The 22,433-nt window shown below is 43.7% G+C and overlaps 1 protein-coding gene across 1 annotated transcript in view; it reads left to right on the top strand.

The window, feature by feature from the left end:
* The window catches only part of CACNA2D2 (calcium voltage-gated channel auxiliary subunit alpha2delta 2), a gene marked incomplete in the record, with an annotated part of 383,646 nt that overhangs the window by 65,703 nt on the left and 295,510 nt on the right, over positions 1-22,433 (top strand). The window contains 1 exon segment of the mRNA XM_036738955.1: positions 5,117-5,198. Coding sequence (XP_036594850.1) covers positions 5,118-5,198 — 81 coding nt within the window.

Raw genomic sequence — 22,433 nt, 5'->3', positions numbered from 1 at the left:
TCATTATATATAGGGTGGGGTAAGGTTTTTCATTGTTTATTTTTTCCTTTCTGTATCCATCATATTTGTTGTTTCTTATAGCACTTAATATTCCTGAACACTCATATACCACAATTTGTTTTGCTATTCTCCATTTACTGGGCATCTACTTTGTTTCCGCTTTTTTACTATCACACAGAATACTATGATATTTTGGTATCTATGGAGACTTTGTTCTTGTCAGTGGCTCCTTGAGATATAGCTAGCAAGTGGAACCTCTGGGTCAAAGAGTATGGACATTTTAGTCTTTCTATTTGCATGATTCCAAGTTGATTTCCAGAATAATTATGATGATGCATAATTCCACTAGCAATGTACCAGTGTGGCTATCTTCCCATAACTTCTCCAGCATTGACTATTCCCATCTTTTCTTCATGAGTTCTGAGGTCTCTGAATGCTGTTGGTTCAGGACTGTGTAGAGAAAATCATGCAATGTTATAACTGTATCAGATGATCATAGATTTGGGGCTAGAAGGGACCTCAGGGTCATCCAATTCAACTCCCCTCATTTTCTAGATGAAGAAATGGGGATCTGACAGGGTAAGTGATTTGCCCAAGGTCAAATAAGCAGTAAGTTATCTGAGAGAACACAGGTTCTCTGACTCCTGAGCCAGTGAGTGATCTTGTCAAAACACTTCCTTTTGCAGATGAAGTAACTGAGACCCAGAGAAGGAAAGGGGTTTGTCCCAGATTATATGGTAAAGGAATGGCATTCATTGTCCCTTGGGCCAGTCCTCTGCTTTTTCAGGTCTACTGCTCCTCCCTTAGCCTAGGCTTTGGAAGACATAACTAGAGGGAGGGGGCAGTGAAGGTGACTGCTTCCTCTAGGGGAGAAAAGAGGAGGTCACTGAAAAGTCTAACCAGCAAACTGCCTTTACAATGCACACTGACCACTGACTCCCTGTCCCATTCTATTCCTGCCATTATGCTTTCCTAATCTTCACAGTTGTGTTTGAAATTGTTCCTATTATCTCTTGAAAATCTTCTGCATACTCTACCACTCAGGCGACCTCCTTGCTCCATCCTTCTCTAGACACATGCAGTCCCAAAGTTTCAAGCTGGAACAGCCCTTGGAGATGGCAGCAGCACCACTGCCTGACCACACAGGCCCTGACTCACTGTGTGATTTTGGACCAGTCTCTTCTCCAATTTGGGCCTGAATTTTCTCATATTTCTCAGAAATAACCTCTGCCTGTTAGACTCACAAAGTTGGGAAACTCAAATAAGATAATGAATGAGAGGCAGAATGCAGAGCTGGAAGAGCGCTGGATTGGGACAGAGTGAGAGGACCTGGGTTCTAATCCAAGTTTGAATCATTGCTACTTTCATATGACCTTGGGAAAAATCTAAAGTCCTTTCTAGATTGAAATCCTTTCATCCTGTGCTAATAAGCTAACATTCCTATAGCATGATCTAGGTCAGGGCTGGTGTAGACATGACCTGTAGGATGGTGTTTACAAAGTTCTCTCCTCAAAAGAACGTTAATGGCAAAGTCATTCCAGCATCATTCCCATTTTACAGAGGTGTGTGCTGGCTTGCCCACAGTCACATGGCTAGGGAGTGTCCAGGTCAGAACCTGAACACAAGTCCTTTGATTATGAAAACAGTGCTCTTTCTATTATACCTTGCTGTTCCGTAAACCAACAAGTGTTACACAGATGAAAGATTATTGTTCATGTTAACGGGTTGGAGAAGGATTCTGCCTATCCCCAAGGCTCTGGTTTCCTCTTCCCCTACTCCCTACACCATCCTGCTGCTTTCCCATAAACACTCCCTTCCCCAGCAGTTGCCTGCCTGCTCTCTGCTCCTGGACAGTGTCCTCCTGCTCGCACCTCCTCCTCTTGGCTAATTTAGCACTTAAAGGCACTTAGAGATAAGTAATGTCATATCAATAAAGAGCATGAAAAATATGAAAATGATGGGGCAGCAGACAAGCAAGCAACTGAGGGGCTCCTGGGGAGGGAGGATGAGCTACAATTTAATGCCTTTGTGGTGAGGGGTTAGTGGAACCAATTTCTCTCTCAGGGTGTTTGTGGCAAAGGGCCTTTCTAAGACTGAGTCTGTGGGGGAGATTTTCAGCCTCTGCATTTTTCCTCCTCTTCCCTCCCTTCCTCCCCTTAGAGCTCATAGGATCAGCTCAGCTCAATTCTGCAATATTTTTCTTGTAGAGTGCTGGTCCCTTACAATCAGAGAACATCACAGCTGCAAGGGCCCTTAGAGGGACCTACTAGTTCAACATCCTCATTTTACCCATAAGGCTCAGAGGGGAGAAGGGCATAGCCAAGGGCATAGCATATCTAGTCAGAGGCATAGCCAAGACTAGAAGGCAGGTGTCCTGGTTCCCAAAGCAGTGGAGGTTCTGTGATGCCACAGAAGATCGTAAGACATGACCTCACTATGTCACGCTAGATCATGGGAGTCAGAGCTGGAGAGGACCTAAGAGACCATCTTAGTTCAATCCCCCTCACTGTTCAGCAAGAGAGACTAGGATCCAGGTCCATGAAGTGACTTGGCTTAGACCACAAGGGTAAGGAGTAGCAACGTGTGGGATTTGAACCAAGGTCTCTCTTAACTCTGTACCTAATGTCCTTTCCTCTCTACCATGCTACCTAAATACATTATCTCATCTGGTCCTCAGAACAATCCTGGAAGAGAGGCAACGTGTTTATTATTTATGCCCATTTTATAGATGAGAAAACTGAGAAAGGGGAAGGGCTAATAAGTGATAGGTAGAGTTAGTCAGTTAGTGATCAATCCTGGGTCTTCTTACTGCCAGTGCAGGGCATAGCCACCTAGTTAGCTCTTACTGCCTACTTTCTGAGTCCATGGTTTAATATCAGGCTGCCTTCTTCAAGTGTTTTGAATTCTCCTGAGCTGTCCTCCCCCTTCAACCTGTACCTTATTTGAATAATAGCTTAAGTAACACATAATTTTGAAAAATATTATTATGCTAAGAAAATGCAACACAACAACCCTAAAGATAAAACAAAAACCTACCAAATATATTAAAAAACCAAACAGAAAGGATTTGAGGATCATCTCCTATCCTTGACTATCCATATCATCAGCCCCTCATCTGTTAGTTCCGATCACATAGACAAAATTGTGTAATGAAATTATATTTCCCCGATTAAAGGCCAGGTTGATAATAATAATTCCCATTTTAAAGAATTTTTTTCTCGTAAGAGCCTTGCAAAGTAGGCAATACAAGTTTTCTACCCATTTTCCAGATGAAAAAAGCTGAGTCTTAGAGAAGAAAAATGATTCAATCATGGTCACATGGCTAATCAGGGTCAGAGGTGGAAATTAGGAGAAGTCATCTGACTCCAGGTCTCCTATTCTTTCTATTGCACCCTACTGTCTCATCCCTATAGAGGAGAGAAGCCTACAATGTTAGATGTGGAAGAATCCTTTGAGATAGATCACCTAGGTGGAAGCAGTTTAATCTCAATACAGAAGAGAAGCATGTATTGTCAGAGCTGAAAGAACCTTTTGAGCTCATCCTGTCAGAGTCAGGCAGCCTGGTGTGATCAGAAGAACCCTGAACGAGGAGCTGGCAGACCTGAGCTTTTTGTCTTGGCTCTGCCACTCACTGGATTTGTGAAGTTGAAGAAGTCACTTCCTGACTTCAGTTGCTCATCTGTAAAATCTGTAAAGTGAGGAGGTTGGTCTAGATCAGAAGTGTCAAAAAGTAGGTCCACGCGGCTCCTGAGCATGGCCAAACCATATTCAAATAAAATTAGGAAACAGTTTTAATAGTATTTTATTTTTCCCAATTATATGTAAAGACAATTTTTAGCATTCATTTTTACAAAATTTTGAGTTCCAAAATTTTCTCCCTCTCTCCCCTCTTCTCTTCCTAAAACAGTAAGCAATTTGATATAGGTTATATATGTGCAATCATGTAAAACATATTTTCATATTAGTCATAGTTGTGAAAGAAAAAACAGACCAAAAGGAAAAAAACCATGAAAAAATAAAGGAAGTTAAAATAGTATGCTTTGATCTGCATTCAGACTCCACAGTTCTTTCTCTGGATGTGGATAGCATTTTCCTTCATGAGTCCTTTGGAATTGTCTTGGATCATTGTTACTGAGAAGAGCTAAGTCATTCATAGTTGATCATCACACACTGTTGCTGTTGCTGTATACAATGTTCTCTTGGTTCTGCTCATTTCACTCCGCATTAGTTCATGTAAGTCTTCCTGGTTTTTTTTTTCTGAAATCCACCTGTTTATCATTTTTTATTGCACAACGGTATTCCATTACATTCATATAGCACAACTTTGTTCAGCCATTCTCCAATCAATGGGCATCCCCTCAATTTCCAATTTTTTGCCACTACAAAAAGAGCTGCTGTAAATATAAAATTGGGAAATGTTTAGCCAAATAAATAATACAATAGAACATAAATAAGACTAATATGTGGTTTTCTTAGTCAATATGGAGCCCTAGGGATCCTTGTGTTTGGTTTAGTGGCACTCATTTCTATTTGAGTTTGACACTACTAGTATAGATGATCTCTGAAATTCTTTCATTTCTAAATTCTATGATCCAATTAACTTCTGAGAGGTTTAGTCATACAGGTGTGCCTCATATAAAAAAAATCCCAACATATGAACATTCACATTTTTAGAACAAATATATCAAAGAGTTATAATTCGCATTACAACAGAAATCATCTTGGGGGTGGGGTGGGAGAGATGTTGTCCCTTTAGTTAATGAGTTCCACTGGTCCATTTAAAGCTAAATTTGTTCTAATTTGGGGAGATTTTGGCCCATCGCATATTTTTTCTCCCTTTCCCTTTACTTTAACTGAAGGGAAAATTGCAAAATGTGCTTTTTTTCCATTTCTCTTCCTCTGCTTCTCCCCAAGTGTAAATTGAATTCTGATGCTCATGACCTATCTTGGCTATAGGGTTCTGTCAGTCTTTGGTGTGGGGCCTGTTCCTGGTGACATGGAAATAAAATATGAGGCAATAGTGTTTCCTTTATCCACCTAGTATATTCCCTAGAACCAGATGTTGGGTTCTGCTACTAGCTCTCTCTGAGTTTGTGTGCTCCTCCCTTTCTTACAGAATGCAGTACTGGTCTCGAAGGCTGGAACAAGAGATTGATGGAGTGATGAGGATCTTTGGAGGGGTCAAGCAGCTCAGAGAGGTAAGCTCCTTTGGCCTTCTCTTCCAGTTCTTTCTCATGACTCAGGGCAGACCCTTTCTGTTTCAATAAGATGCTGAACATCATGGGGAGACCCATTCAGTTCTTGCCACTTTTTTGCAACTATAAATGAACAAAATATACATAGATGCTTATATATGTTTTGTCTTTTCTTCACAAGGGTGATAGACTAACCTATGGTTTCTGCAGTGGTTATAGCTTTTTATCATGGAAATTATTTGCATTTCCACAAGCACATTTGAATTTAACAAATTTTTCACATGGCAAAATTGGGCTCAGCAAATCTGCTTTCAGGGAACAAACAGGGCTGATCCAGTCAGAAGCACTTAGTTAAATGTTGGTTAAGAAAAGGGTCTGTATGAAGAGAGGACTCAGCAAAGTGCCTACTGCTAAGTAGGACCTTTTGGTATTAGGCCAAACATGAAAATGGGATTATATTAGACAGTGTATAGAGACCTCAGTCAGAAAAGTCCAGGGCAAGCTGACCCAGATAGAAGGGAAAACGAGCTTGTGAATAGAACTGGGAGGCAAGTACAGAAATGTGTGCTTGGCAAAAATGAAGAATTAAGGGTGTAAAGGGTGTAAAGGGTGATTGATTAGCTGAGATATGCTGTATTAAGTCTTTGGAAGATTATGTTAATGTTTAGAGATAGTGATGTGATGAGAAGAATAATCAATCATCGCATTACAACACTATGAAACACGTCTTAATGTCATGTTAAACTGCTTATAACCAATCATCGTATAAATGGAAATGTTTTAGTTTAGGGGCATGAAGGGATGGGCCCCTTCATTGGGGCTCACTCCATGTGGGAGGCTAATGACTATGCCTATTGGAAATTACCCTTCTTATAGCACTGCCCTATTCATTGGAAAAGAGGGAAGCTTGTGTCTGGAGAAGTAGCCCAGGGTGGACAGAGAGTGCCAAGTTACACTGAAGAAATAATTAGGAAAGGGAAAATGGACAGACACATAGTTCATGTTTTACCGATTATTCTGTCTTAGGATCTAAGCAGTGGTTCATCTTAAGTATTAGATAACAATCATTTACACAGTGTTTTATGGTTTGCAAAATGCTTTACAAATATTATCCCAGGTCATTCTCACAATAACCCTGGAAGGTAGGTGCTATTATCATCCCCATTTTACAGTTGAGAAAATTGAGGTTAAGTGGTTTGCCCGGGATCACACAGCTACTTAGTATCTGAGGATGGATTTGAATTCAGATCTTCCTGACTCCAGGCCCAGGACTATATCCACCATACCACTTAGCCAACTTTCCTACCTATTCTTTCTCTGGATTTTGTTTTTATGCTTTAAAGTATAAACATGCACACACACACACACACTCACATGCACGTGTGTGTGTGTGTGTGTGTGTGTGTGTGTGTGTAGTACACACTAGAAGTGTGAAATTCATGACTCCCAACACTCCCAACTGTGACCTGAACCAAATTAAAATGGAATTGGCAAATGTTTAGCAAAATAAATAAAAGTGCAATGCAACATAGATAATGTTAATTTGTGGTTTTCTAGGCAACTTCAGAGCCCACAGGGATTCATTTCTATTTGAGTTTGTCACTGCTGGTATATACTCTGACTTCTCTAGAGCAAGCTACAGCTGCCTATATCTTATCAGTGCGGAATGCCCATGAGTTTGTCTGTTGAAGTACAAGTCATTTTTGTGCTTGGGAGACATTTTAGATCATGCAGCTGGGGGCTCTAATCTCACATATACTCATTGATTCTAGCACCCAGGTGTTAGCAAAGTGTCCACCGCTCAGGGAGCAGACACAGTCTCCGTGGCCTGGCAGAGCTGTACCGGAGCTATGACTGGCTACTTTGGGCACCACCATGGGTGGGTGGAGGTAGGGGTGAACTAACGAGGGGAGGGTGTACAGCACAGCCAGGAAGTTTGTGATTCCTAGGCAAGGTTTGATGTTTCTTCCCTGTGGATGTGTTATTGTCCTCTGGGGATTCGGAGTTTTCGCTGCGACACCTGCAATTTGACTTAATTTAGTTCAACGCAAGGAAACAAATGTTACTTTTGCACCTGTGATGTCCGAGGCAGAGTGGGCTAAGACTCTGGGGATACGTGGACAGCTACAGCACAGGCCCTGCCCTTGAAAGAGTTTCTTAATATCTGATGGGAGGCCATGGCATGGAATTATCGTCTCCAATGCCTAATCATGCATGGAGGTGAGCCTGGGCTCTTGAGGGCTGTGCCAGGGGAAGACGGGGTCTGGGAGGTTCTGTCAAGCTGGAAAGGCTACAGGTGTGGTCCTGGTGATGGGGGGTATATGGGGAATACAGGGACAAGTCTAGCAAAGTTCAGAAAGGCTCATCAGCATACTTTTCGCACAATGACGTCAAAGGCCTTTAATTGAATTCTAAAGGGGCTGGAACCTGCATTGGTAGAAAGACTTTGCACACAGACAGAATTACAGATCCTTGAAGTATTGAAGTGTGACCCATATAGAAATAATGATAAGACAAGGGAGAGTGCCGCAAGGACAAAGAAACGTCCAGAGATGGGACTCTGGAAAAACTGGAGGAATCCAAGATTCTTTTCAGTTCTGGGGATGAATTAGGGAAGGCTCCAAGGAAGACGCGGCAGCTGAGCTGAGCCTTGAAGAGAGATAAGGATTTTAGCAAGTCGAAATGAGGAAGAGAGTGTGTTCCAGGCATGTGGGCCATGCTGTGTGGATGCCTGAGGGCAAGAAAGGCTCCATAAGGGATTTAACTTGACTGTAGCCATTCCCTTTCTTTCTCTCCCCATGCCATAGGAGATGAATCCCAATGATTTCCTCCTGTGGGAAACACAGAATCTCCAACCTAGAAGGAAACCTCATTGGTCATCCTATATATGACCTGTACCTGAAGCCTGCTGCAGTGAAATAGCTGCCTAGATGAGTAGTGAGAGGACCTACATCTAAGTCCCATCTGTTCCTCTTATTTGTCACCTTGAGGAAATCACTTAACTTCTCTGGTCCTCAGTTTTCTCATCCATGATATAAAGGAGCTGGACAAAATATCCCTTAAGGCCCCTCCAGCTGTTGTTCCCTCCCCCATCCCCACCCCCACCATGACATTCCCAACAAATGGTCCTTATCAGTCCTGGTCAATCCCTTCTGGATGGCTCCATCCTATCAATGTCCTTTATATGTGCTGCCCAACACAGGGTACACACCATGGGGTTTGACCAGAGAAAGGCAGAAGACAGACAGTAGAATTATTAATTCCTGTGTCCTAGACACTACACCTCTCTTTAGAGCATGGTCAGGATTGCCAACACTGTGCCTCTCTTGAACTATCGAGGAAGATTTTTTGCCTTTAACCTCAGCTGTTGAACTTTGAGAGGCTTCATCACTGTCTCTGTCATGAAATACTTCCTAGCTCAGAATAATGGGTGACCAGGTCAAACTGATTTTGCCAGTGGTCTCAGACAGAAAACACTTTTAAAGAAATGTGGTTTGGGGGCAGCTAAGTGGCCCAGTGAGTAGATCACTGGCCATAGAGTCGGGAGGACCTGAGTTCAAATATGACCTCACACACTTGACACATGTACTAGCTGTGTGACCTTGGGCAAGTCACTTAACACCAATTGCCCTGCCCCCCCCCCGAGAAAGAAATGTGGTTTTATTACTTTCAAGAATGATAATACCTCAATGGACGCCTGTGTATTATTATTGGATTCAGAGTTACAGGACCATGAGCCAAATCCCAGTGTTGCTATTTACTAGCAAGGAAAGTTCTCTGAGCCTCAGTTTCCCAATATGTAAAATAAGGGGTTGGATAACATGATCTCTAAAGACCCTTCTGGCTCTAAATTCCATGATCTGTAAGTTAAATGAAATTGGTAAATGAAAAAATTTCACTTCCCAAGAGCATGGAGTGGGCCCATCACCAAATGAGGGTTCCCAGAGGTATATAAAATGTCCTCAGGAGTTACACATTCTCTGAATGAAGCTGCAATTTACTGGACCCTCTTTGGCTCTGGAAATTACTGACTTTGGACTGAGGAGCAAATGGAATCCTGAATCATTTGCCAAGGAAGAGATCGTGCAGGGCTCCTAATCCCATATCCAGGCATGTCCAGATTGTTTTAGAGCCCGAGATAGTGACCTTAATTGTCTCTTCTCAGCCTCCATTCATGTCGAGTGCGAGGGGCTCTTGCTGTCTTGATCAGAGACATCGCACACCATGTCATCCACCCAAGGCTGCAGGGGGTCAGTTTCTGGTGAGAAGTTTGCTTTCTCCCTTTGATGTTTGGCTAATGTTTTTCATCTACTGAAAGCGGATTTGAAAGTTTCTCTTTCTGTGGAGGTCATCACCACCCCAACACTTACCTTGGGTTGCAACCTTAGAGTCATCCCTGACTATTCCCTCTCTCTTACTCCTGTATCCAATCAGCTGTCATCTCTATTCTTTCTCCATAGCATCTCTCACATCTGACCTCATCTCTCCACTTACATGTGTGTGTGTGTATGTATGCATGTATGTATGTATGTATGTATATGTATATATATGTATATATATGTATGTATGTATGTTTCTTCCATCGCCATTTCTTTCCTGGACTACTGCCACAACCTTCTAATTGGTCTCTACACTTGCAGTCTCTCCTCTCTTCGGTCTATCCCCCAGACAGCTGGCCAGTCCGCCAAGTCACTCCCCTGCTCACATATCTTCAATGGCTCTTTGTTACATCTTGGATAAAAATACAAAACCTTTAACCAGGACTCTAAAGGCCTACACAACAGGGTTCCCATTTACTTTTACAACCTTTTAAAATTTTTATTATTATTATTTTTATTACTACCCTTTATCCATATTCTGTGCTGGTCAGATTGGCCTGATAAATGTTTCTTATTTAGGACATCCCATCTGCCACCTCCATGGCTTTGCCCAAGTTGCATCCATCGTCTAGAAGGCAATCTCTCTTCTCCACGTCTTAGAACCCCTAGCTTCCTTCAAAGTTCAATCCAGGTGTCACCTCCTACACAAGGTCTTTCCTGAGCCCTCCCACCCTGAGGTGTTCTCCGTTCTCTGACTCTTGAAATTCCTTCGCATGATTTTGTTCACATTTTGTATTTACTTATGGGTATTTGATGTAATTCTTGCCTAATCCTCCCCACCCAGGTGAATAGAAACTCCTTGAGGACAAAGACTATTTCATTTTCCTCTTTTCTCAGAACATTGGACAGTGCCTGGTACCCAGCAGATGTTTACTAGATCTGTAACTTCTTACATTGAATCTGTGAGATGAGAGATTTGGCCCTGATGGCTTCTTAGGTCCCTGATCCTGAGACTCTGGGGTCTGGAGATCTCCCAGCCTATCCAAGATCCAATTAGAGTGGAAACGTTTTTGGATCTGTGGCACTGAGCAATGCACTATCCCTCCTGCAGGTAGAGAGGGTTTAACCTCAAGGTCTTCCTTCCCCACATCACTGAGACTGATAGTGTCTCTGTTGTGACAGGTCTCCATTTCCTTTTATGCTACCTAGTCACCACCTTTGGCCTGACCCATCACTGCCTGGAGAAATGCCAGTTCCCCAATGTGGGGTTAACAAATTGAAACCCGGTGGATGTTTATAGATGTGAATTAATTAGAAACATTAGAAATAAGGGCCTTAGTTTCCTCATCTGTGAAATGAGAAATTAGGACCGTACAGATGTCTTCTAAAGGCCCTTTCAGCTTTAATGTTCTGTAATTCTGGGTTCTGGTCTTGGCACTGCCGCTGACAAGCTAGGTGATCTTGGGCAAGTGGTTCGCCTTTGTAAACTTCAGTTTTCCCAGTTTTAAAATGAGAGCATTGAATTAGATGGTGTCTAAGGCTCCATTTAGGCAACTAGGTGGTGCAGTGGATAGAACATTGCCAGGCCTGGAGTCAGAAAGACTCATCTTCCTGAGTTCAAATCTGGCCTCAGACACTTACTAGCTGTGTGACCCTGGGCAAGTCACTTAACCCTATTTGCCTCAGTTTCCTCATATGTAAAGTGAGCTGGAGAAGGAAATGACAAGCCACTCCAGTATCTTTGCCAAGAAAACCCCAAATGGGGTCACAAAGAGTCAGACATGACTGAAAACAACCGAACAACAACAACAAGGCTCCTTTTAACTATAACACTATGAATTTGTAATTTGGATTCAGGAAACCTCGTCTTGTTGAGAGGCATTTCCAAAGGAGGGTGCCCGCAATACTCCTGGGTAGTATGTGGTGTATGGGTATGAAAGGCCCTCCTCTAGGGCCTAAGGGACATAACTGGCTATAATGGAGCACTGGACTGAAAGCCTCAAATCCTAGCTCTGCCGTGGTATGATGCTTTCCATCTCAGTCTTGCTTTGCTTATTTGTAAAATGAGGGAGTTGAACTAGATGGTCCTTCCAGCTCCATAATACTTTCATTCAACAGGCCTTTATTAAGGTACCCACCCTATACAGAATTCTGTGCCAGGTTCTGAGAGACACAAAGAGTTAAGATAAGATCTTCCTCTGTCTCTCAGTATTTTCCATTTTGAGTTGGTTCCACCAATTCCCTAAGCCTCATCTCCCTCTTCCTTTTCTCTCCATGATGCACAGCTGATTCCAAGAAGGCTGATCTCCTCATGTTCCCCACTTTTCTTCACCCGTAATATGCCAGAATCTCTGTGCCACAGCCTATTTTATGCCCTGAGCCTAGAACAGCCACTCCTCTTCATGCCCTTCCAAATCCTGCCTGTCCTCCCAGATCAAGCCTTACGACCTTGAGGGAGCCTTCCTGACTGTGGGAGCTCACACTGATTTCCTTCTTCTCTGAAGTCTTGTAGTTCTTAAAATTACAAAGCTAGAAGGGCTCTTAGATCTTCTAAATCAACCTCTCTAGCGCAAATTTCCGGAACTGGTGATTATCTGGTCACTTGGGGGGACTGAGAGAACCTTATTCCTTTGTTGGAAACCTCTCAGACTTAGGAAGTCTTTCTTCTCTTGAGTTAATGTCTTCCTAGTACCACCTGTTGGTTCCTTGCCCCTAGTTCTGCCCTCTGGGAAGGCACAGAACAAGTTTGCTCCTTCATCCAAAGGAACAGTCCTTCAGATATTTGAAGACAGCAAGCGCGCCTCCCCTACACCTTTTCCCTGTTCAGGCTGAACCAGCCGTCTTTCCTTCAGAGAACAGAATCTTCAAACCCATCATCCCTTCAGGCCCTTTATGGACTTGTCTGCCCTGGCTTAAGAGCTGAAGTAGCCAAATGAACCCTGGACTAAAGATATTTTAGGAATTCAGAAAGTTGTAGTGTTAGAATTCAGAGTGACCTTAGGGATCCTCTCACCTAACCTCTCTCATTTACAGATGAAGAACCTGCATTCCCAAGAGGTGCAGTGGCCCACCCAAGGCCACACAGCCAGTTAGTGGGAGAGTCGGGATCTGACCTAGGACCCAATTCTAAATCCAGCACTCTCTCCACTACTGCACATTTCCTTCCTTTACTTTGATCCTTTGCAGTGTTGATCCTTAGGGATGGGTGCTCTCTCCACAAATGTAGATTACAGCCTTTCCACAGCATCTCAAGCAATTCTTGACAAACAATTCTCAGCTGAATTTTCCACAATACTTTTACAGAGGATCTACCTGAGGGACTGAAGGTGAGTCAGAACAGCATCTCCTTTTTTGGTCAGACATGTCCTTGCCTGGTGTATTTTATATCATTCTTCAATTTCCTTTAATCGACATTTATTTAACACCTAGATATGTGCAAGACAGTATGCTTAGCCACCAACAATGCAAAGTATATAGAGTAACAGTCCTACTCTCGATAAGTTTACAGTCTAATGGGGTTGGGGGGAGAGAGAGAGAGAGAGAGAGAGAGAGAGAGAGAGAGAGGGAGGGAGAGAGAGGGGGGGGGAGGGAGGGGAGAGAGAGAGAGAGAGAGAGAGAGAGAGAGAGAGAGAGAGATTGAGAGAGAGAGAGAGAGAGAGATTGAGACAGAGAGAGAAAGAGACAGAGAGACAGAGACAGAGAGATAGGCAGAGACAGAGACACAGAGTGAGGCAGAGAGACAGACAGAGACAGAGACAGACAGGCTGACAGACAGAAACAGAGAGACAAAGAGAGACAGAGAGAGAGTGCACACTATACACAGTCTATTACAAAGAAGAGGGTGAAGGGAAGTGCTCAGAGAAGCATGGAGAGATCATTTGCACTGGGGAGTGAAGAGTGGTCAGGGCACATGGAGGAAGGCTTCAAAGATGAAATGAACCCTTTCTGGGACTTAGAGATAAGCCTTAGGAAGTTACTTTAGGACTTGCCCAAGGTCACTAGGTCACTGAACTAATAAGCATCTTAGCTGGCATTTGAACCACTGTTTTCCCGACTCCACACCCATTGGCTCTATCTACTAGCCCATGCCATCTCAGATGGGGAGGGAGCTCCCCCAAAATATAAAACTCCTCCTGAATTTTTCCGTCTTGTGGCAAGCTAATAGTGGCATCAGGACTAAACCTTCTTTTGCCCGCTCTGCATCTTTCCAATACCCTCAGGGTTATTTGTAATGTTAATCCTTAGATCTGGGTGTTCTATGATTCATAGCCATCACTGGCAGAATATGGGCGCAGAGGAGCTATGGACCCTCTCTTTGTGAGAGACAGCCTGCCACAGGGAAGGAACACTCATTAGGCCAGAAGACCAGGAGTCTGAGCTCTGCCTCTGTCTGACCCTGGGCAAATAATTTCTTTGATCTAGACCTCCAATTCTTCCTCTGCAGAACGAGTGTATAATAACACCTTCTGAACTCCCCTATTACTGTCAAGGGAATCGTTTAATAAAGGATTGTTGACTGACTAGCTTGACTGCCCAGAGCAGTAGGGGAGAGTGGAATGGACGCCGGCCTCACAGTCAGGAGGCTTGGGTCAGAATCTCTGCTCTGCCATTTTTACTAGCCATAATATGACCACACACAAGTCACTTTGCCTGTCCAAGCCTCAGTTTCCTCATCTGTAAACAGGGATAATAATATTTATATTCCTGACTTCTTAGGGTTGTTGTAAGGAAATTTTGTTACCTTAAAGCTATATAGAAAGGGGAGGTATTGTTGTTGTTACTTCGGAGGGTTGTTTGGTGCATCAAATGAGAAAACGTTGTGCAGATGCTTTGGACCCAGCCTCCTCAGTGTTCCCTGAGCTTAGAATTCTATCTCCTATCACCTTCATACATTCTTGCCTCCTCAAATCTTCACTTCAGATGTCAGCTTCTCTCTCTCCATCTCTCTGTCTCTCTGTCTCTCTGTCTCTGTCTCTCTCTTTCTCTCTCTCTCTCCCTCCCTCTCTTTCTCTGTCTTTCTAGCCCTGTCTCTCTCTCTCTCTCTCTCTATGTATCTCTCTCTCCTCTCTCTGTCTCTCTCTGTCTCTGTCTGTGTGTCTCTTCTCCCTCTCTCTCTCCTGTCTCTCTCTCACCCTCCCTCCCCCCTCTAACCTTCCCTCTCCCTCCCCTTTCCCTCTCCCTTTTCTCCTCCTCTCTCCTTCTTCCTCTCACCCCCTCCCCAACTTTCTCCCTTCCTCTCCCCCCACTTATCTTGCCTTTACTTGTGAAAGGACATGTTCATATTCCCCAGTAAAATTCAAGCCCCTTAAAGATAGGGAATTTTTTTGGTTCTGTTTTTGTATCCCAGTGCTTTGTATATAGTAGACATACAACAAATGCTTGTTTATACTTCTATAAAGGTATCAGATGTTATGACATTTAATTTCATATTGTATTTTTATCTTAAGAAGGTGTTTTGTGTCCCCATCTAGAATGTCCTCCCAAAGGGCAGGGCTCAGTCTTTTTGTGGTCCCCCTACCCAGGATTGTAAGCCATGGGTTCATGGCATATGTGAACAGTGCATGAATGCTAAAGTGTGTCAGCCCAGATTTTGTTTTGTGGTGGATAAGACCACTTCCTTTCCTCCTCACATATATAATGAGAAGCCATATGCCTGCTCAGTTTCCATCCGGTGAGCCTGGAACTGACCCTGGGCCCTAGATAAATAATTGTAATGGAAAGGGCTTCCTTGGAGTATGTCAGGTATTGTTTATTGATTCAAAAAAGAAACTGGAGAATTTTGCTGCTCCTGACCACCTACCCCTCCCCACCCCCTCTCCGCCCACCTCTGCCACCCAAGGGAAGGACAAGGACCTGGACTCCAGTTATTGACTGGAATCTCATAACTGTTGGGTCACATGAGGCGTGAAATTTGTGGTCAGATATATGGTGTCCGAGAGCAAGGTGGCACTGAATATTTCATCCTGTTGGAGGCCAGTTGTTCTGGGAAGGTTTATTTTAACCCTTCAGCCCTTTGTTCTAGGCAGGATGCAGAAGAGACCAGGCGCTTCCATCTCATTCTGCCAACTTCCAATGAGGCATCCTTTCCTTATTCTTGGTGAGCTCCTCTCTGCTAGGCATCATGGAAAAGGTGAAAAAAAAAGAACTGTCTTTAGGGAAAATCTGAGAACTGCAGACAGTCAGAGCTAGAAGGGACCTTAATAATAATGGAAGACATTTATGCAGCTCCTGAAGGTTTACAATGACATTTTTACATACTATATTATTACCTTTATGTTACACACATCAGATCTATCACTCTTACATACATTATCTTATATTATCCCTCTGACAACACTGTGGAGTAAGCACGGGCAGTTTTATCTCCATTTTAGAGGAAAGGAAACTGAGTCTCATCAAGGTTGTGACTTCCCAGTGGTTACAAAGCTAGTCAGGATCAGAGGAAGGATGGAGCCCATGTGGTTCCTCATTCTGTTTCCCCCTCTCTTGCCACACTGTATGCTACACCAGCCTTAGAAAAGAAAATAGTGGAACCAGGAGAGACCTTAGACGCTGTCTCTAGAAAACACAATGAATCTGGAAGAATGAGACATGTGTATCCTTGGGTAAGTCACTTCATCTTTCTGGGCTTCAATTTCCCCATCTGTAAAGTGGGGGCTTAGAAATTATCTTTAAGGTACCTTGCAACTCTGATGCCTCCAATTCTTTGAACCTCTTATTATATATCTGGATAAACTGAAGCCTAGACAGGGGAGGGGGTTCAGAGGCAAGATTGCTGAGTCTGGGGCAGTCAGAGAAGGCTTCCTGGAGGGGGAGGACTTGAGAGCCAGGCTTTGAAGAGGAGGAGAGAGGGCATTTGAGGTAGGGTGGAGCAGAAGCAGGAGGCAGCAAAGGCCCTGCTGTGGGCAGGGGATGCTGAAGAGGCTGGCCTCCGTCCAGGCCTGGTTCATGTGGATTCTGGCTCAGGCTGAGCCCCAGGATGGTTGGAGAAGTTTCTGCTGACCAGACACTTTTGAGCTTTTCTTCCTGGACCCTCTTGGAATCTGTCCCCCACATTCCTCCCTTTCCCACTGCCTGTTCTCCCAGGGCCCTCGGAGGTGCTCCAGTTTTTCCTCACCTGCTTTCTCAGCTCTTTACCTCCTGCTGACAGCCTGGCTGCCGGCTCTTGGCAGAGGCCCTGGAGCCCGGGGTGGGGGGTGGAGACAAGTGGAGTATCTGTCTGCTGGGGAGGGAGGGCAGCCCAGGCTGAAAGAGAGAGGGGCTGCTAGGCCAGGACAAGGCACTCAGAGGGAGCCCCTTCTCAGCCTTTCCAGGGCATCTGATTACAAGGCCAAGACTGGCGGGACTGTGTTTCTTAATACCTCTTCATCAGAAAACATTTCCTGAGCATCGGCTGTGTGTTAATAAGGTCTGTGTTGAGGTCTACTGGAAAAGGTAATATAGTGCAATAGGAAAAGGAGAGGAAGTTTGGTGGTGCAGTGGATAGAGCGCTGGCCCTCGAGTCAGAAGGACCTGAGTTCAAATCCAGATTTACATACTTACTAGCTCTATGACCCTGGGCAAGTCACTTAACCCCAATTACAGAAAGGAAGGAAGGAAGGAAGGAAGGAAGGAAGAAAAGAAGAAAGAAAGGGAAGGAAGGAAAGGAGATTTGGAGTCACAGAGCTCTGGGTTGAAATTCTCAATCTACTATATTATCTGTGTGACCTTGGGCAAGTCACCTAACCTTTTAAGCCCTCTTTTTCCACTTCTAGAAAATGAGGGGAATGGACTTCTAAGGTCCCTTCCAGTTCTAAATCTGATGAGCTTATGAGAGAGAGGTAAACAAGACACTGTCTTACTCTGACTGATCTCATGGTCTACCAGGGAATGGGGGTACGGATGGGGAGGAGATAAAATATGAGTGCATTAAAAGGGAGCTCATCATTCAAAGCCAGTTGTAATAAGAGCCTCATAAGAGATGGGGCAGCTAGGTGGTACCGTGGATAGAGCATCTGGACTGGAATCAGGAAGGCTCATCTTTGTGAGTTCAAATCTGACCTCAGACACTTAGCAGCTGTGTGACCCTGGGCAAGTCACTTAACTCTTTTGCCTCAGTTTCCTCATCTGCAAAATGAGCTGAAGAAGGAAATGGCAAACCACTCTAGTATCTCTGCCAAGAAAACCCCAAAAGGGGTCACACAGAGTTAGACATGACTGAAATGACTGAACCACAACAACAAGGGATGCAGACAAAGGGCTGTAGAGGTTTGGAGGACAGAGGGATCCCTGTGGATCGATGTGATCAAGGAAAGCTTTCCAGAGGAGGCAGGACTGTTCTGTGGCCTAGTCAGACAATACCTGGAATGTTGTATTCAGGTCTGGGTACCACATTTTAGAAAAGACATTGAAAAAATGGAGAGTGTCAAGAGGAGAACATCATTCTTGTGCCTTTTGAGGAAGAACTGGGGATGGGTGTTTGGCCATGGAAAGAGAAGACTTATGGAAAACTTGATGGTTGTCTTAAAGTATTTGAAGGGCTGTCACATGAAAGTAGGATTTGCCTTTTTTCTGCTTGGCCCCAGAGGGCAGAAATAGAAGCAATGGGTAGAAGTTACAATGAGGCAAATTGAAACAATTAGCGTTATACCAAAGAGGAATGGGCTGAGTCTATAGGAAGTGCAAAGGATGATCACATATTGGATATTCCATAGAAGGGAATCTTGTTCAGGTGCAGAGAAGACCAGGAATCTGTGCCTTCCTGCCTTTAAGATTCTAGGTCCAGATGGGCTTTGAAGAACAGGTAGGATTTTGAGATGGAAAGAAGGGATGTGAACTGGTAAGGAACAGGTGTCAAGGAACAGCATGAGCAGTGATAGGGAGATGGGTATATATTTATAAGCCCTTGAAGAGACCTGTTTGGCTGGAGCAGAAATTACATTTAGGAGAACAGCAGGAAGGGAGTCTGGGGCCAGATTGCAGAGGACCAGGAGTGCGAGGAATTGGGATTTCATTGGACTTATGATTTTGAGCATGAGAGTAACATGATCAGAGTGGTGTGTTAAGAAGATGCATCTGTCAGCACATGAATGATTGATTGGAAAGGGGAGGGGGCATTGGTCAGGATTGGAGGCCAGCTAACCAGGTAAGAGGCCATTCTAGCAATCGAAGGAAGAGATCGTAGGATCATAAAATTAAAACTAGAAAAGAACTCAAAGGCCCTTTGGTCCTTTGTTTTACAGATGAGGTAACCAAGGTCCAGAGAAGTTAAGTAACTTGTTCAAGGTTGCATGGGTAGTGAATGGAACAGCCAGAATTTGAACCCAGGACCATTCATCCACTTTTGATTTTTCCACCATACCAGGTTGACATGATGAAGGTCTAAAGAGAGTGGTCTGAAGGAGTTGACGTGAGAGAATTAGCAAAGGAAGAGTTAACAGGAATTGATAACCAGAAGAGAAAGGGAGGAGTTTAAAAAATGCCTGAGATTTTGATCTTGAGTGACCAGGCCAGACGTGCTAGCATTGATGGAAAGAGCACGTTAGAATGAGGAGCAGTAGGTGCTGGGGGACTGATAATAGACTTTGGGTTGGATGTGTTGCGTTTGAAGCGTTGGCAGGACATCCGGGTAGAGATACCCTGCTGGCCGCTGGAGACGCCCATCTGGAGCTCAGGAACAAGGTCAAAGCTAGAGATGGAGATTCGGGAATCATCAGCATGGAGGTGATAATTGAAGTCACCTAGAAGGAAATCAGACTGCCAGGGGAGGGCAAATAGAGATAGAGCAGAGGGCTGAGGGCAGAGCCTCAGAGAACATCCCTATTTAGTTGGGAGCGGAGACATCAAAGGAGAAAGACATGGAGGAAAACAAATTAGATGGTGCCTTGGGTTGAGGAGAATGGCAAGAAACGCTGGGTGGCCAAAAAGTGTACCCTGCTTTAAACAAACCCAATATATGAAAATCCCAATTTACAGAAAAAAGATCAAGTAAAGGTGAGTCTTTGCTTTACAAAAGAGGTCACTGAAGGGCTCGTTTCTACAGGGCTGCATTTCAGATAAGGTCTTTAATTTTTTTTTTTACCAAACTTGTGATTTCTTCTATGTAGGGAGCTCCAGATGAGGAAATCCTTCCCCCAATATAAATCACTAACTGCTATGTAGCTACAGATATAGAATTGTTTGGGTTACTAAGAAGTTAAGTGATTTGACCAAAATCACAGCTCTTTTTTGTCAGAGAAGGGACTTAAAGCCATGTCCTTTCAATTCCAAGGCCAACTTTCTATCCACCATGCTAATCCTAGTCTAAAATAAGATCAGATTTATAAAAAACATCCATCTGTACACTTTTTTAAACTGTCAGGTCTGTTGTATAAATGGAGAGATATTTGTAGATTTTTTTAAATCACTGCTGATTACCCATGTTTGGTACCATCCCTGCCCCACCATGCAACATTTCCAAGGGTTCACCTTTTAGGGCCAGGGTCCCAGTCTCAATTCTTCTACCCCATCATAACCCAGTCCAGTTCCCTTCCTTTGCTCCTACAAGTGACAAACTGTCACGAGCCCCAGTAGCCATGCTCACAGGAAGTGACATTTAACTGCAGACCTTGCCCAACCCCCAGCCCCTGTAACTGCTGCTGATTTGTGCTTCAGCAGAAGCCAGTGATTCCTCATTCATCTTTGTCTCACCCCTCATAGCTTCAAGCCTCTCCTCACACCCCAGTTCTAGTGCTGTATCCTCCCTTGTTCCCTCATCCCCCACCACCACTGCACCCAGAAAGTTAAATGATGTTAGAGTGTTGGCAGATGGAGGAACCTGTGAAATCTTGTCTTGGAAAGTTCTTACTTTCTTCCTTTCTTGCAAAGAGGCAAAGAGGACTAGATGTCATCACCCCTGTTTGACCTGCTCAAGGTTCCACAAATGACTATTGGGAGAACAGAGTAAGCTGGACCTAGACTTGAGGTTCCATATTGGGACTAGGTAGGGGATCAGTGGCTCAGGGACCAGGACCTCTATTACCCTGGGCTAATATCCACTGCCTAGAATTGAGGGAAGATTGATTTTTTTTTCCTTCATCCTTCATTTATACTTACTACCTTCCTTCCCTTCCTGACTCAGGGATGGGAGAGTCTTTTGGCCCTGAGCCATGGGAGAGGTGGCTGCTTTTCAAGATTAGTTTTTTCTTTCTTCTCCTTGGCTTCCCCCTTTGACCCAACTGAGGGACACTGGCCAACTAGTATTCCTTCACCTTGCTATTGGACCTTTTGTCTGAGATCATCAGAAAGCCAATTGTATTAGATGAATATGGGTGGTAGAGGAGGAAAAAAATCAGTGAGCCAGTAGTTAGATCTGGTTTCTAGTCCCTATTCTTCAATTAGCTGAGTTGTGATTTTAGACCAGTTCCTTCAAATCTAGGGTTATAGAAAGTAATCTTTGTTTCTTCTCTCTTCCTCACCTTTCATGTCCAACTAGTCACCAAGTCCTATTGATTGTATCTGGGCAACATCTCTATTATCTACCCTTTCTCTCTATCTGCTACCATCACCCTCATATATACCCTCATCACCCACTGCTTGGACCATGCAGTAACCTAACAGAGCCTCCCCATACTCCCAGTCCATCCTTCATGTGCTACCAGACTAATTTCTTTTATGAAGAAACCTAGTCAAGTCATGTCTCTATTCAAAACCAAACACAGGCCTGAGCACAAAGTAAAAAAGGCCCTGTTGGTCCCTTACCTTCTCTCTAATGGTCTCCCTGGTGGTCTTCAATCCCCATCTCCCTTCTCTTCCCCGAGTAGCACCATGAGTTCCCTTCTTCCATGGTCCATCTTTAGCTCTGTTGTTGTTAATAATAGGTGACTCCCATTCCCCAATTGATAGTCAAAGATTATAAATGGGCAGTTTTCGGAAGAAATCAAAGCTATCAATAATCATATAAAAATGCTCTAAATCTAATTACAAATTAAAGAAATGCAAAGTAAAACAACTCATACCACCTCATACCTATCAGATTGGCTAGCATGATAGAAAAGGAAAATGACAAATTCTGGAGGGGATATAGGAAAATAGGTATACTAATGCATTGTTGGAGGAGTTGTGAACTGGTCCAGCCATTCTGGAGAACAATTTGGAACTATGCCCAATACCACTGTAATAGCAATTTAGATGTGAAGATCTTTCCCACCCATTAATAAGCCATGTGACCTCCTTACATCACAGGAAGCCTAAGTTACATGTGATGAGAGAAGCTCCCTGACAGGAAAAGGAAGTTATGACACAGGAAATGCTGAGAGAGAGAGAGAGAGAGAGAGAGAGAGAGAGAGAGAGAGAGAAGTTATGGCTGCCAATGGCTGCTAACGGCTGCCCTCGTGATTATTAGAACAAGCTGTGACTTAGCTGTACTATGAGTTTGTTTTGGGGAAACCCCAGCAGGGGGTTGGAGAGGTTTTGGGATGGCGAGGGTTACAGGCCTGTGATATGGTGTTTTAAATTCCTTGTGTAATGATAAAGTGGGCTGACTAGCTGTGGAAGCTGAACATTTGGTTATGGGATATGGTTTTCTGGTGTCTGAATAAATGTTATATTTCTTTTACCTTCTTTATGGAGAGTCTCTCATACTTTGCGATACAGACTACATAGGCACATTCACGATTATTGTTGATGTTGTGTTTATTGCCTTACTGATACAACCGCTACTAGGCATGTATCCAAAAGAGATTAAAGAAAAGTGAAAAGGACCAATTTGTACAAAAAAATTTTTATAACAGCTCTTTTTGTGATGGCAAAGAATTGGAAATTGAGAGTATGCCCATGAATTGAAGAATAGCTGAACAAATTGTGGTATGTGATTGTGATGAAATGTTATTGTGCTGTATGAGATGATGAGGGGGATGGTTTCAGAAAAACCTGGAAAGACTTATACGAACTGGTGCAAAGT

Source organism: Trichosurus vulpecula, chromosome 9 (genome assembly GCF_011100635.1).
Source record: "Trichosurus vulpecula isolate mTriVul1 chromosome 9, mTriVul1.pri, whole genome shotgun sequence".
NCBI lineage: Eukaryota > Metazoa > Chordata > Mammalia > Diprotodontia > Phalangeridae > Trichosurus > Trichosurus vulpecula.
Note: the sequence above shows the minus strand (reverse complement) of the source record. Positions and strands in the feature narration are given on the sequence as shown.